The sequence below is a fragment of the Cetorhinus maximus genome, chromosome 13 (assembly GCF_964194155.1).
Source record: "Cetorhinus maximus chromosome 13, sCetMax3.hap1.1, whole genome shotgun sequence".
Lineage (NCBI taxonomy): Eukaryota > Metazoa > Chordata > Chondrichthyes > Lamniformes > Cetorhinidae > Cetorhinus > Cetorhinus maximus.
Window position 1 is genome coordinate 80,471,239 of NC_135891.1, and position 16,185 is coordinate 80,487,423.

General features: G+C 42.4%; 1 protein-coding gene across 2 annotated transcripts in view; it reads left to right on the forward strand.

The window, feature by feature from the left end:
• LOC144688747 (E3 SUMO-protein ligase PIAS4-like) overlaps positions 1-16,185 on the forward strand; it is a 124,578-nt gene that overhangs the window by 43,557 nt on the left and 64,836 nt on the right. For both annotated transcript variants that reach the window (XM_078555656.1, XM_078555657.1), the window contains exon 2: positions 4,556-5,080. In XM_078555656.1, the coding sequence (XP_078411782.1) occupies positions 4,568-5,080 (513 nt within the window). In that variant the 5' untranslated portion in view covers positions 4,556-4,567. The remainder of the gene's footprint in view (positions 1-4,555; positions 5,081-16,185) is intronic.

Here is a 16,185-nt window from a genome sequence, read left to right on the forward strand (position 1 = left end):
TCCACATTGGCATATTTAAATCATTTTTGTTTTATAGAAAGCTTAGCCCAAATGAAAAATTGATCTTTGCCTGCTTGAACAAAAATGTGTACCAAGTTGCCTGGCCAATTTTCTGTGTGAATCAAGGTTACTAATCCCTCAGTCACTATTGCTAGTAACAGAGAATTCAAATCATTAATGTAGTACAGACAAAAATACAGATTGTCACATCCCCCATTAGTCATTTCTTCCCCATTTTCCCCATATCTCTTTCCATCAACTCTTTGATCCCACACAGCTCTTCCATTCACCACTATTATCTTTTTTAGCATAGAACTGTAGAATTTCACAGCAGTAAAGGAGGTCATTTATCCCATCATGACTTTACCAACTGTCCGAATATGCTATGCACTTATTTCTTTTCTCCTTATTTTTATCCTTTTAACTTCTTAATTTTTATATAGTTATCTACTTACCTTGAAAAAGGCTTAATAGATTCTTACATTCATCATTGTTTCTGGTAGAATATTCAATGTCCTCACAATCCTCCGAGTAAAAATTCTCAGCCTTTCCATTTACTCTTTTGGTGATGACCTTGATTTGATGCCTTCTATTGACCCTTATAAATTTATAATTTTGAACATGTCTATAAATGCTCTTTTTTTTTTACCCACTGTTGTATTGAAGAGCTCTAATTTCTCCAGTTTTCCCAGATAACTTAAGTTTCTAATCCCCGATAACATTGCAGTGAATAATTTTACAACTTCTCCATAGCCTTTCTAAAGGAATCCAATGTGGGCATATTTCAATTGTGCCCAACCAATAATTTGTTTTTAAGTTTACTTAACACTACTTCTTTGCTTTTGTTTTTGATTTGTTTATTTATAAAACCTAGGATTCTGTTTTGTTTACTGTATTCAAAAAGCAGAACATTGCGGATGCTGGAATTCTGAATTAAAAACAGAAAATGCTGGAAATATTCAGCAGATCAGGCATCATCTGTGGAGACAGAGGGAAAAATGTTCTGCCCGTCAAGGGGGAAGTGCAGGAGCGGGCACACCTTCGATTGGCACCCCGATCGGGGGCACGCCGCCATTTTACGTGGAATGCGAAAGAGCGCACTGATCTGCCTGAGGCTAAGTGCTGCTTCAGGGAGATTGGCTCGGAATTAAAATTTGCACTAAAAATGATAGAAAAATTTCCCCGACATGTCCCCTCATGTGACACTGTCACAGGAATTGGGACATGTCCAAAACTTTAACTGTAACCTTTATTAAAAATTTAAATATCCTCATGAAACCTCATTCCGCCCAGGAATGAGGTTTCATGCTTTTTCTGAAGCCCGCCAGGGCTCCCGGCCTGCCTGCCAACCTTAAGGTTCAATGGACAGGTCCATTAATGATTTTAATTAGTTTCTCAATGGCCTCAATAGGCCGTTGGCAGGTCAGCGGGCGTGCAGCTGACTCGGCTGTGCCCCCGCCGACCTGAAAATGGAAATGACACAGGGTGACGTTGGGAGTTACACCCAATGTCCTGCGTCACTTTACGCATTGGCAAGTAGGCCCGCCCCCGCTCGCTGACCGGAAGATCCTGCCCAGAGAAACAGTTAAATGTTTCAGGTCAATGATCTTTCAACAGAGAGGTTACATTTCTAACTTTTCCCAGTGCTGGTGAAAGATCAGCAATCTGAAACTTTAACTCTGTTTTCTCTCTCCACAGATGCTGTCAAGAGTATCTCCAGTATTTTCTACTTTTGTTTTGTTTACACCTTTTTCAACTTGTTTTCCTACTTTTAAAAATTTGTTTATCTAAACCCCAAAGCCTTTGCAGCTATCCTCCTTTTACATGTTGATCTGTGATTTTCTTATGTTATTCCTCCTCCGAAATGTATAATCTCACATTTCTCTACATTAAATTTCAACTAATATCTATTTAACTAATCTACTAACCTATCTGTATCCTGAAATCACTCAGTCTCTTTAAGCTTAACTATCTTTTCTATTTTTGTCTTCTGCAAATTTTGATACTATACCCGATACACTATAGAAAAAAGCAGTAGAACCAAATCTCAGGTGGCCTAAGATATTTGTCCTATGATATCCTTCAGTCCAAAAAATTTAACTAACCACTGCTCTGTGTTTTCTCTCCTTTAATTAGCTTCCTATCCATATTACCACATTGCTTTTAATCTCATATCCCTTGTTTTATCAGCAAGACTCTAAATATTGTTTTACAAAGCACCTTTAAAACATTTATTTAAACACGTCTACTATTTCCTATATCAATAGATTCAGCTGTGTCCTCTTAGAACTCCAGTTTGTCACACAAAACTTGCTACTTACTCATCCCTGTGGCTTCTCAAAAGCCTGTTCCTTTCTGTCTTTGAAATACTTTGCTCACCAATAGTCATAACTTCCAAATTTCATTAGTAGACCTCTATGAAATCTTTTCAAGCCAAATAATGTTCATACAAACTGCACTGTCTACCATAACGAGTGTTACAGCAGATCCACTTGCTTGCAAAAGACCATAAGTGGAATCTTCTGCTCGAGGACTAAGTCCCATGACAGGGAGGGAAAGTTGGAGGGATTCCCGCTGCAGAACACAGCAGGTAAACCCGCGCGAATCGCACAATGTTCTGCTTATTAATTACGCAGCCGCAAGGTTCACGTTGAATCTCGTGCCGAGTCAGACAGGAAGTCCGCAACCCCACCATCATGTCCAGGCACCATATTTAAAAGGCACCCAGACATCCCCTCCACACCCCTGCAGACTTGCCCTTCATGGACACCCCCTCTCTCCCTTGCAGGGTTGCCCATGCCTGGACCCCCCTCCCTAGGACTTCACCTCCCAATGCCCACCTTCCTTCATGTGTTCCAAGCGCCCCCTTCCCTTCTTCATGTGCATGCTATCTGCTGCGCGATACACTGCCAGCACCCGGGAGAAGAGCAATGCAAATGGCGAAGGCAGCGTCCAGTGGCTGGTAAGTCAAAGAGATCTCCTGTGCCAGGTGCACGCCACTTATGCAAATCGGGAAACAGAATGGTCTGATTTCCCATTGGCGGGGTGGAAGATTTCACAGGGTGCAAGATTCTAGTCTGTAGCTCTGTTGATGAGCCTTCATGACATGCAAATTACGATCCCGACATTCACCAGCCAGAAAGGTGACCTGCCATGAAAGTGCTGAGGGGAAAACTGCGACTTGTTTCCCCTCTGACAGAATTCCAACTTTTGGCCTCACTCCAAATTTTCTGGTCCCGCCCGCCCGATTCCCGCCACTGGCGGGACTGGAAAACTCACCCCATATCTTGTTCATATTGACCTCACTTACTGTGCCATGATCTTTGAGTTCCACGTTTAATGTCAACCCTTGCCTATAATGCTGTAATTGCATGCTTCTTGTTACAAAGTGATGAATTCCAGTTTCAAGGAATCTGGGAAAGCACCTTTACTGGGCAGAAAATTTTGGATTGGAAATAATGCATACATTTTTAAAACTGCACTACTCCCCACTTGGGAAAGAAAAATTCTTAAAAGTAAAATTGGGTCTTTATGTGACCCTCAGGCCCTCATCCACAGCTACTGAATAATCAACATTTATTCATTATCTTACACAGGAAAAGCTTTAAAAAATAATGGGAGACTGCTCCTGTTCCTGGACTCCAGTGCCCCCCCCCAAAATAGAATTCATCTTAAACCTCATAAAAATGAAAATTAAGCCACTACTCTGGCCTTGAAAATAAAAAAGCAGCTTTTGCTTGTACGTCCAGCTCTGCTTTTTCACCATTCTGTGGACTTCGGCTGCGTATTTAGCTCTGCCCTTGTTGGCCCTGCTCTTTATCCCAGCTCAGGTCTGTTATCTATGCCTGTTATCTCTTCTCTTGGCTTAAATTTAAATTTTTTTTTTAAAATTCCACGGCTTCTGGCTGCCATTCTACCTTCTCAAGAGCAATTAGGGATGGGCAACAAATGCTTACCTTGCCAACGACACTCACATGAAAGAATTTTAAAAATATATATATTTCTCTGATTGATCTTCTGACTTCACCTTTCTACTCTGTCTGCATAAATTTAAAATGCCTACCAACTCAACTCCCAGCTTCTCTCCTGCCTCTGTTTCTGTCTCTGACTTTAAATTTGTCACAGAAAATGTTATCTTGGCTCAGATTTTGCTTTCTTGCTTCCATGAGTATGGGACAAAACGCTACCCTCTCTCCTTTAGGACTTACATGGTTGTTGCTGCATTCCTAGCTTTCCTTCCCGCTTACTGCTCTTCAAGTCTACCTACAACCCTGCTGGCATTTGGTCCCACTAGGTATCTTCTTGCACCGGTTCTCCGTCCATGTAATCGTGCTGCCTGCATGTTCATTCCCCTTACTCTACCCTGCTTTAGGTTCTTTTGTATACTATTCCATGCCTTTCTCGCTTGTGCTACTGTATCTATTTTTGTGTGTTTCAATATGCTTTTGTTATCATTATTTTCCCTCAGAATTTGAGAGTTTCATCTATAGTGGGTGTCCTGTATGATAGATAGTAGGCTGTCTTCGATGCTCCTAATCTCTCTTCTACCAAACAGTTCTTTTCCAGAATGGAAGCACCAATGTCTTCTGATCATGAAGTCCACTCTAGTCCAGAAGAACATGTAGAAGTTGAAGTGTCTGTTTTCCAGATAGAAAGGGAAGAACCTGAAGATGCAATTATACGAATTAGACTGGGTAATCGACTACGGCAACGAAGGCGACGGCAACGTCTTCGCGCTGCTAGAGCTGGCACTGAGAGCGCGGAGCCTCTACAAGCTGCATGCCCATTACAGGCTGTTGGGAATGAAACTGAGCAACCAGAAAATCATGCAGCGATTTCACAGTTGAGCCAGGAAGAGCAACAGGAAAGTCTTTCTAATAGTCACACTGCTGAGTCTTCTGCTGTTGAGGATTCTGATGATCAACTAGCAAGAAGTAGAGAGGCTGCTAGATTAAGTGAGTTTGAGCGAATTCTAAGACGTAGAGAGACTATACGATTGAGCCAACAAAGGCGAAGAGAGCGTCTTCGTAACATGAGTCGAAGTCTTGAGGAATCTCCTGATCCACTTGCAAGATGTCGAGTGAGTGTAAGATTGTATGAACAACAACTTGTAAATCTTAAAACTTTAAATGGTCTTCATTATCCACATGCACCGTTGAGGGAGATTGAGTGTGTGCGTGTATAAAATTTGTAATATAGTAAAAATCTTACCTCGGTGTGCACAATTTGGGGGTAATTTTGTCTTAGGGCAATAGGGTAAACCAGAGAATATTGATTCAGCCACCCATGCTACATCTCATGATTCAAAATCAGGACTGACGTATAATGAGTGACTGAATCAATATTATCTGTTTTATACTATCACCCCAAAATCAAAAAATAGCCCTTTAAATTACTATGATCACGTTTTGTTGCACTCTTTTTGTCGACCTTTTCTCATTATAAATTCATCTGTCCACATTTATTTGGGGCTTTGCCTATGCATTCTTATCACTCAAGCAGCACAATCTGCCCATCAGGTTGTGCAGTCCAGCCACCAGATTCCCAGTTCTCTTGAAATGCTTTCTGAACTACTTTTCTCAATTTATACCATTGAAAACAAAATGTAACAAAACCTCAGTTACATATTTCACAATAACATGATTAAATGTATCCATTGATGTGTCTTTTTGATATGTGTTCTAATGGCTTTGTTAAAGCTTTTACTTGAAGATTCCAGACTCTCCTGGAATTAGACTTAAAGGCCTTTAAATTCAGTCACTCCAATTTTTGGGTGCAGGGGCTGTGATTCGTGGCATGCACAGACCCTTCGGAAATGAGGTAGGTTCCTCTAACCACCTCATGTCCATGATTGTAGTGAGACCAGGAGCAGCTCTCGCATAGTCTCAGACTCCAATTCTGTGCAAATGTCCTCTGGAAATTCCAGGGGCCAAGTGGCATGGGAAGAAATCACACATGCTCCAGACACCCTTCCCTTTTTAAAGGTACAGCCACTATAAAAGAGAAATTGCATCAATGCAATGCCAGCTCCTGGATAACTGTATTTTGCCATTCAGGGACACCTTATGGCACACCAGGGGAAGGGGAGGGCTCCTACCACACTGGACACACTAGGCTGAATTTTCCTGACAGTTACTTTTCTGTCCATCAGGACCATATTCCAGTTGCGAACTTGATCGCAGCGGGTCTGCCAGTCCAATCTTCCAGGAGGCATCTAATTAAGAAGGCACCTCCTGAATTGCCAGCCAGTTAAGGATGGTGAACAGGTTGAGGAGGCAGGAGGATAAGTCAGTGTGCATGATTGCAAGGCTGGCCAGCAGCCTTCATTATGTCTGCAGTAAAAGTGCTGCAGAGGTGAATGGAGCAGCAGAGGGTGAGACGAAATGAAGTGCAATAAGGCTGAAGGACCCAGCAGCCACTTCTTCACTCCCAGCACTATCTGTGACTTCAGTCTCCGGGAGATAATCATGCAATTGCATGCAGATGATCTCAGACTTGCCAGTTTGCACTGTTAACATTCAGAATTCATTTTATGCCGCTCAGACGACGTGCTGTGCATTCACCTCTTGAAAAAGTTGCAGACATAGCATGGATCCAATGTGATGCTGGTAAAATGGCATTTTTCTTGGAAATTGCAGATAATTGATTAATTAACAACCTCAATTGGCATCTCACAGCTGCCAAGCAGATTGCTGTCAGTGCACACAAGCTCACTCTGGGCATAAATTTTTACGATTTTTTTTTCAGCCCCCTCCTCACCCGCCTCCAAGAGTCGAGGAAAGTTCCCCCCACTGTGTCGAGAGGTAAAAGCCAGAAGGTGCAGGAAGTTCTAGAGGCTAAACCCTCCATAGGAAATGGGAGCCAGTGGTGAGAATGCCCAGAGTGTGGCTCCACAAACATGGCAGCAGTACCGCAGAACACTTAATGATCTTACCCATGCGGTTAAGTGAATGCTTCTGCTTCTTAAGCTTCTGCACATCACATCCTCTCACACTACTTATTGCACCATACCCCCATCACTCATCCAGCAGCACACTTTGACACTCAGGACTCACCCCTAACATCATTACACTACATCTCACTCGGCTATCAATGCTGCTAGCCTCATACCACGTCTCTAAATATCTCTAGTTATTTAGCTATGGGAGGCACAATACCCAAACACAATGACTCAAAGTCACTGACATTCTGCCCTCTCTCTTGCAGGAGAAGGTCACCTACAACAGGCGGGAGAGGCAGATGAATGGCAGAGGACCACTAAGAATCTATCCCCTCAGTGTCCTCGAACAGATAGTCCTCAGGATCATGGGCACCAGTGCTGCCTAATTAGCAGCACCAGGTGCCACCAAGGCCATCCTGGATGACGGTAAGATGCTGCATTATGCACCTACTCCTCGTCCTGAAAGGTGTCACAAAATGCAAACTGCAGATGGAGAGACCGTGGATCTTCTGCTTTCCTCTCCAAACCTTTTCCCTTACCGCTACCCTTTCCTCATGGCACTAGAACATTAGAGGCTAGTTTTCAGTCAGGATCTGCACGTGGTAAGTCATGGGCACAAGCGGACTGCAGCCAATCCAGGAAGATAGGCTGTGTACGAACTCCTTGAGGGGCGACATTGCACACCAGGTCTTCTGCAGGAGACTTAGATGAGGACCTTGTTGGGGCAGACTACAGGAAAACATTGATGTGCATGCACACCGAGATGCTTGGTGCATTGGCAGGCCTGCCAGATAACCTACAGTCACTGGCTAGAACCTTGGAGTAGACTGGCTTCACCATGGTACAGGGCTTTGCAGAGCTTGGAGCCATCCTTTCCACTGTGAATTTAGTGGACAACTCCATGGCCGTACTGCCAGACTGAGCCATGATGGCACGTGCTGGCCACTGTCTCAGTTTCTATTTCATCACAGGCAGAGAGGCCTCCCAGTGTATCAGTGCTGCAGTGGAAACTCAAGAGGTCATAAGATCCACAGCTGCTGGTGTGCAGGCTTTGACTGCTGTCACCATGGATGCGGATCTGTGTTTGAAGGGACATGCAGGCTCTCATAGCAGTCCAGCAATCTGCTCCAGCAGATTATGAGGATTGCTTAAGTGCTGCCCAATGGGAGTGGTAGTGGCACCTTGGAGAACAAATCTGCTGCACTCTCTCAGGATGATAGCATTAGTGTGGCCACCACTACCATTCTCCAAATGTCCTTGCTGTTGCTTCTCAGCAGCTCACAAAGACTACTGCCACCCATCCTAAAGTGTCTGAAGCCAGCTTCAAAGCCATCTGAAGTCTCCACCTGTGAAAAGTCAGCTGCAGCCACTGGAGTAGCACTGCATAGGAGCACTCAGCCAGACAAGGGCACCCGCAAGACAGGCATTTAGGGGCTACACAACGGTGATTGGTTCTGTTTCCTGTACTATTGATGTATTGCTGGATAAAGTTCTTTTACGAAAGTTTTGGCTGTGACGTTTGTGATGGGGGTCTGAAATGGATGTACTGAAAGGGAATAGTGGATCCAAGTTGAGGTACAGTTCCATTAAACTGAAGTGAAGCATCACCATGTGGTCCCTCTTGCTCCATCCAGTTGTGCAAAGGACACTATGCATGTGGTCTCCTTTGCTTCTCCTTCATCTCTTTTTGAAATGACCTCCAGATCCCAGGAGACAGTGGCTGGACCCTCATAATTCCAAGGTAGTGGAGGAACATGGAGGTACTCTTCAGTTGTGTGCTGCAGTGATTCCCCCCCACAAAGCAATCTAAGCAGCTACAGGAGCTCAATGTCTGCTTTAGGAGCCTGATGGTTTGCTCCACTATATTTCTGGTGGCTCCACTGACTTTCAGAGTTTGCAGTGAGGGCCAAAGGTCTTTGCAATATTTAATTTGGAGGAAATTTCTGCTCATCCAGTCCTGAACGTCAGATAAGCAGTTTGACAATTTAGAGACAGGGCAAGAGTCCAGAGGGGTGGTAATGAGGTAAAGTTGGTTGTCGTCAGTGTACATATGGAGACTGATGTGTTTTTGGATGATAAGAGGCAGCATGTAGCTGAGAAACAAGAACGGGACCAAGAATAGATCCTTGGGGACACCAGATGTGACGGCACAGGAGCGGGAAGAGAAACCTTTGATGGCAATTCTCTGACTATGATTAGATAGATAGGAATGGAACCAAGCAAGTGCATCTGGAAGACAGTGGAGGCATTGGAGGAGGATGGTGTGTTCAACTGCATAAAAGGCTGCAGACAGGTCAAGGAGAGATAGCTTGCCTTTGTCACAGTACATAAGATGTCATTTGTGACTTTGATAAGAGCCATTTTGGTACTGTGGCAGGGTTGGAAACCTGATTGGAGGAATTCAAACATGGAGTTCTAGGAAACATGGGTATGGGTTTGTCAAAAAGATAAAATCATTATGGTTGCTACCAGGATGGTAGCATTCACTGAGATGAATTTCTTGGTGTGGTCGTACACAACTGCACATTGACAGTGATAGCCCTTGTAGTTGCGGTATCACTCCTTGTTATAAGTGGAGCCCACAAAGTCACATGCATGCAGTTGATGGCAACCTGCATCATTAGAAAGCTTCCTATCTTGGTGAACCCACATACTCTTTTTTATCCTGATCTTCCCTAAGAAGAAGATGAAATCCCCTCTCCTTATGTAGAGTGCCTCTGTGACCTCCTGGATGCTTCTGTGGGCAGCAAATTGTGACAAGTTGCTAATGTTGCCAGCTTCCACCTGGAAGGAACCTGTTCCATGGATTGAAAGGGTGACTATCTTCACAGCCACTGGGAGAGCCATCCTCACCCTGCTTTGGAGCCCTAGGTTTTTGTTTTGGCGGTGACACAACTCCATCACTACCTCCTGAGGCACTGATGTCGGCTCATTGTAGTATAGACCGCGAGCTCTCAGAAGACCGTCTAAGCAGAGCTTTCCTTCTCCTCCCTCTTTGCAGAGGTTCTCCTCTCTGCCCCTTCCACCCCCCCCCCTTTCATGTTGAAAAGTAAGTGGCGCAGTAAATATTGCCCCATACCTATCTATGCAAGGCAATGTATTTTCTGCCTTATGACCAGCAGAAACCTCCAAATTCCTCCAATAACTCACCAGAGTCCTTTTACAAACCTTGCCTGAGCTCAAGTAAGTCAAAAGCACTTGTTCAATAATTCAAATAGCTTCAGAACAGGGCCCCATCTTACTTCCTCAGCTTGTTTCAGGAGTAAATAAGATGTTCCCTGCACATTTATTGACCAATTTTGGTATTCCGGCGTTGTATCCCTGTTGACAAGAGTGACATTGTGATCACAATATGTTCATTGACTTTGGGCACACACGCGGGACAGAAATACATGTGCTACTCTAAAATTCACACCACGTGGAAAGCAGCCAGCGGCTGTCTTGCAGACTGTTGCTATCATGGCTGTAGACACTAATGTTCAAAGGGTCTTGCAGGGTTTCACAGCAGCACAGCCATCTATCCTCCAACAGATTATTAGAATTGCTGAGGGGCTACCTTAGGAGAGTGATAGTGGCTTCATGGAGCATGAACCTGTTGTCCTCTCTCAGGATGACAGTATTTGTATTCCCACCACCCTAATGTCCTTGCTGTTGCCTGTCATCCAACCATCCCAGATTGCTGCCACCCATGCAGAGGTGGTACAGTCCAAAGCCAAGCCTTCCAGGCAAAGCTGCTCGAGGTTATGCTCAAGGTCACCTGTAGTCTACCCCATTGAAAGTCAGCAGCCTTCCACCAGCAATGCTGCAGCTACCAGAATAGCAAGGCAAAGGAATGCTAGGACAGGCAAATGGCACATGGAAATAAGGCACTAGGAAAATGTACAAGGGTGATTAGGTGATGTTTGTACGTAGTAAGGCATGTTTCGATTCATAAATTTGTTTATGAAGGAAATGCTGCAATGGTCAGTAAGAGAGAAGATAAGTTGTGGGATTGTTGACAAATGGGGAAGCTTTTACTGATATCATGACAAGTCCAGCCAGAAAGGCTGTGTTTGTTGCCAACTTCCTTCCCTCTTTCTCCTCTGCTGGTCACCTCATAGCTGGTGGTAAGGGTTGTGTCCTAAAAATGGTGAGGTTGTGCAACTTGCAATAGACCACCACAAAACTTGCCATGCACTTTGCCATGTACTGTAGGGCTCTTCCAGAATGGTTCAGGCAATGGAAGTGTAATTTAAGCACTGTAGTGATCTGCTCTATTACATTTCATGTAGCAAATAGCTTTTGTTGTGTGCATGGATTGCGCATCAGAGTCATGAGCTATATCGTCAAGGGATAACCCTTGTCACCAGTAGTCACTCTCTGTTTGTCACGGCTTAAATGTACACAGCACAGCAGACAGCTGCAGAATGAAAGCATCATTACTCCAGCCAGGATACTGGGCCTTGTCCTACATTATACATAGGTCAAACCCTAGCTGGCTATACACTCGTTGAATGTTGAGGGAGTGGAATCCCATTCAGCTGTGGTACATCAGAGTTGACATGCAGGGCCATAAAGCAACTTGCATGCAGTTATTGGCACCCTGCACCATGGGGAAGCCTGCAATCCTCATGAAACTGTGACATCTGCATTCTGCAAGAGAATGGCAAACTGGGAGTTGTTGCAAATATCACCAGCTCCTGTCTGGAAGGAGCCAGATGTATAGATGTTCATGGTCACAGTAACCTTCACAGGCACAGCAATGCTGACCGTACCCTCTCTGAGGTTGCAGCAGGTGGCAGATTTCAGTGTGGATGTCCTTAGTGAAGTGAAGGTGTCTAACACACATTTGAGTGTTCAGGTAGAATTTCTCTCTGAGCCCTCTTAATATACGGCCTGTTGCTGAGACCCTTTCTCCTCCTTTGCCTCTCTCTTCCAGCCACTTGTCCCGCTCAGTGTTGCCCCTGTTCTTCCCCCCTTTCATGCTGTAGTCCAAGGGAAATGCATACCACTGCACCCAGTGTATGGGAGCAAGTGGTTTGTGCAGAATCCTTGAAATCAGGACAAAGTCCTTGAGCATATGCCACACCATTCCCTAAATACTTTAGAGAACTCTAGAAACCATACACTTCTACAATCACAGCAGCAGCTAGTAGAACTTAACAGTTAGTAGAAATCAATCAGCAACTAATCTGGAAGTAGTTGATGACCTCTTAAGACAGTACTGGTGGTGGGTTCTTCCTGCTGCTTACATGTGTTCAGTTGCGTGAAGTTAAGGTAGGGCATCAGTTGAAGTTTTTGGCTCCAGAATACCAGCGGTGACATTGATTGGCATCACAATCTTCCATACTTTGAGTGGACATGCAATCCATGTGCATTAGGGGCCTCAACAAAATGCTGTCCAGCACCACTTGCACGAGAGGCGCTACAGATGTCATTTGAGGCAAAGCAGGAATTATATGATTGAACTGCAGAGCTGAGTTTCAAAGCCCACGTATCTTAACGTAATGTTACTTCAATTTAAAGCTAGCTAATTAACCCACCCATTGGTGCTTTACTGACAGAAAAGGTAATTCTAGTAGTTTACACCAGTGAGACGTAAATTTTAATTTCTAATCCCTGTCAAATGGAGAGAGAGAGAAACAGAAAGAAAGAAATAGGGAAAACGGCAGACAGGAAGTTTTTTTTCCTCATTCTAGTTTGATTTATTTAAACAAGCTGAATTTTGAAAAGTCTGAATGAAACAGACAGGAAGGTAGAGTTGGAAAGGAGGGAAACTTGTTGAAGGTGAGTTGCCTCTGGATATTGACCACCCACCTATTGGGGAGGTATAGAGAGGGGAAGGGAAATTGAATAGTTGAGATTGAGATGAACAAGAGATAACAAAGCATGGAGGAAGCAAGGATTAAGGGTCTCAGCTGCTGGTTAAAGAAAAAGGTAGGAGTAATAATAGTTGGACGAAGGGGAAATGCTGGTAGAAAATCATTGAGGTAGGGGATACAATGGGTACAAAGAGGTGAGGAAATCTTGAATAATTGGAGGAAGGAAGAATGGGAGCCATATTTTCGCACAACCTTCACCACAAATGCACCCTGTACAAGAACAACAAAATCAAGAGAAAACAGAAATGAGATATGCATTTTCTGACATATTCTGTGCACTGTCTTGGGAAGTCGACTAGCAATATATTAAACATTTTGCATCTGTGTGCCCTGTCAACCTCAATTATAAATTCCCACATCTACATTTATAATGGAATCATGCTATAATTAATTCTTCCTACCAGTGAAGATGCTGTAATGCCAGCATTGGCAGGAGGTTGTAATTACAATGGGGCAAGTTGATGTGGGCAATATCCATTTAAAAAAATGGCAGCTCATAAAGAAATATAAAAAAAAGGAAAGAACGTATGAATTTAAATTGCAAACTAGATCAGTCTATGTGCCCTGGTCCAATTACATCCCAACCTTTAACCCTACTTCACTTGAAGATCTTGGTCTTGACACTAGTATGCAATGCCAGGAATGATCGACTGCTATTAGATTTCCTGTAAATGTTTCCATTATAAACTTATGCTGTAGTTACATCCTGTATACACCACCAGTGACAGGCTCAATGAATGCACTTGCAGTCTATTATAAATGTGGACATAGGAATTTGTAATGGAAATATGTAAAAATAAGGACCTAATGTATGACTTAAAAGTGGGAACTGAATTATCTTTGTGTGCTTATGTCCAATTATTTCTTGTCCTCCAACCTCTGTTTCACCTGAGTGCTGCACTCTGTTTTGACTCCCCATTTGCGAAGCTATGAGAGTCAACTAGGGGGAGAAATTTGTTTTCGTAGCAGTGCCTCTAGTGGTGCTACACAGACCACAATGATTCCAGGCAGCAAGCAGCACCACAGGTCATTATCTGCACAGCCTTCGCATTGTTCTTCAATGATATCAATGGTGATATTCAGATAGCAGTCCAGGGCACTGCCTGCACTTGGAGAAATTGATACAAGCCTGCATAGCACCACTCAAAGCAGCGCTACGTGAACTAATCTCTCCCCCCACTGTAAGAAAAATCAGTAAGTGTTTTGCATGTTTGCATGTTTCATTTTAGAGGTAAGTAAACATCTCTATTACAAATTTGAGACTGCACTAGATATTCTCTGGTGCTCTATTATATTCTAGGTGACCCATTATGGAAAGGACATTAAAGCCATGGATGATGCCATAGTTGGGAATTATAGTAATGGGGAGAGATTTGAGATATTCAGACTATTTCCACTGAAGCAGAGAATGTTAAGAGGATATTTCACTGTGCTTTTTAAATTGTAATAGATCTTGATAGAATGAATAGGGATTTTTTTTTGGTTGGGAGGTCATCAATTTAAAATAGTCACCAAGAGAGGAGATATGTGAGAAGTAATTTGTGTGTGCAGAAGGTTATTGGAACATGGAATGTTTTGCCACAGGAGGTGGTTGATGGAGAGTCCACTGCATCTTTCAAAGGAAAACTGGAGATTTTCCTTACATTTGAAGCAGAGCAAGATCCTGGGATTTAGGGGGTGAACATGAGGGATTCTAATCAGTTTTGACTACTCTTGCAAAGGCTGTAAACATGAGAAAGAAAAACTTGCATTTATATAGAGCCTTTCATAGCCTCAGGATATCCTAAAGCACATTACAGCTAATGAAGTGTTTTTAAAAACACAGTCATTGTTATAATACAGAAATATAATATATTACTGTTCCTTCACTGTCACTGGGTCAAAATCCTGGAACTCCCTTCCTAACAGCACTGTGGGTGTACCTACACCGCATGGACTGCAGCAGTTCAAGAAGGCAGCTCACCACCACCTTCTCAAGGGCAGCTAGAGATGGGCAATAAATGCTGGCCCAGCCAGCGAAGCCCACATCCCATGAATGAATAAAATAAAGGAAACACAGCAGCCAATTTATACACAACAAGCTCCCCTAACAGTAATGTAATAATGACCAGATAATCTGTTTTTAGTGATGTTGATTGAGGGATAAACTGGTTACATATGTACATAAAACATGAAAATGGGAACTGAATTGTACCTATTCCAGTTTTTCCCCCTGCCTCTAACACTACATCATCCACATATAAGGCTACAAAGATCGATTAGTTGTCAAATAATCCATCAAATACAAATGATTAAGAAATGCTTGAGAGGCATTTAAAATTTAACTCATTTGTATAGAAATATTTTAAAATTAGAACAAAGAAAGTCATTCTCAATTTGATAAATTTTCTGTACTTAAAAAAAAATGAAAAGTTTGGAATTGAAAACCTACTCAAGTTTATTGTCCAGTTTGCAATCAGATCCCTTTCAGAATTATTGTGGACAGAAACACAATTTGATTTTTGTTCTTAGAAAAATAAATAATAGAATGTACATAGTTTGAACTCAAAGCCATAGAAGGTATGTAATCAGAAAGGGATCATTCGTGAAACACAAGATACATATAGTATGTTTAAAAAAAATACTCAAAATAAACTTTACCCAAATGAAGCTTTTAAAATTTGTCCTCTAGTTTTTCAAAAAATAATTTTGAAAAATAACTGAGCAGATACTGTTGAAAGCTAAATATAACTATTCCAATTAGTCCTACTAAATGCTACTGCTGTACACTGAGAAATTGTGCATACTGCACATGTTGTGACTGCAGCAACCACCTTCAACTTTTAAAGTATAAATTACAAGAAATGATAATTCATTAGATAAATTTGGTAAGGTCATTGTTAAATATGTAATTGATTTATCATCTTTATAACCTTACGTATTTTAGATCTTAAAAATTTCAACTCCTGACAATAAAATTATAGTTTTTTCCCCACAAAACACTGAGTGACTTGATTAGTTCATTTTAAAGGCATCTTTTTTATTGTTAAGTTCTTCATGCTGCTCATTCAGAATTAGTTGCTTTCAGAGGTCATTTATAATTTTTCATTGGAAGTTTCCTAACAACTTTCCTCGGTTTTTATTTGTTTATGCTTAAGATTCTAATTTGCTGTTTTACTTTGAGTCATGAACAAAGTGTGATGGCAAAACATTGTAAGTCAATATTGATAAGTTGTCAAAGTACGACTCAAAAATCATGACACGTGAAGTACAGTTAATGTGTACACAAAGTGCATGCAATACATAAGATTTTTAATATGTTGCAGATACATATGGCACCATTTTATGATCCCAGCAACAATGGGGTTGTGCTAAACTACAGCATGGGTGCATGTAGCTGAAACA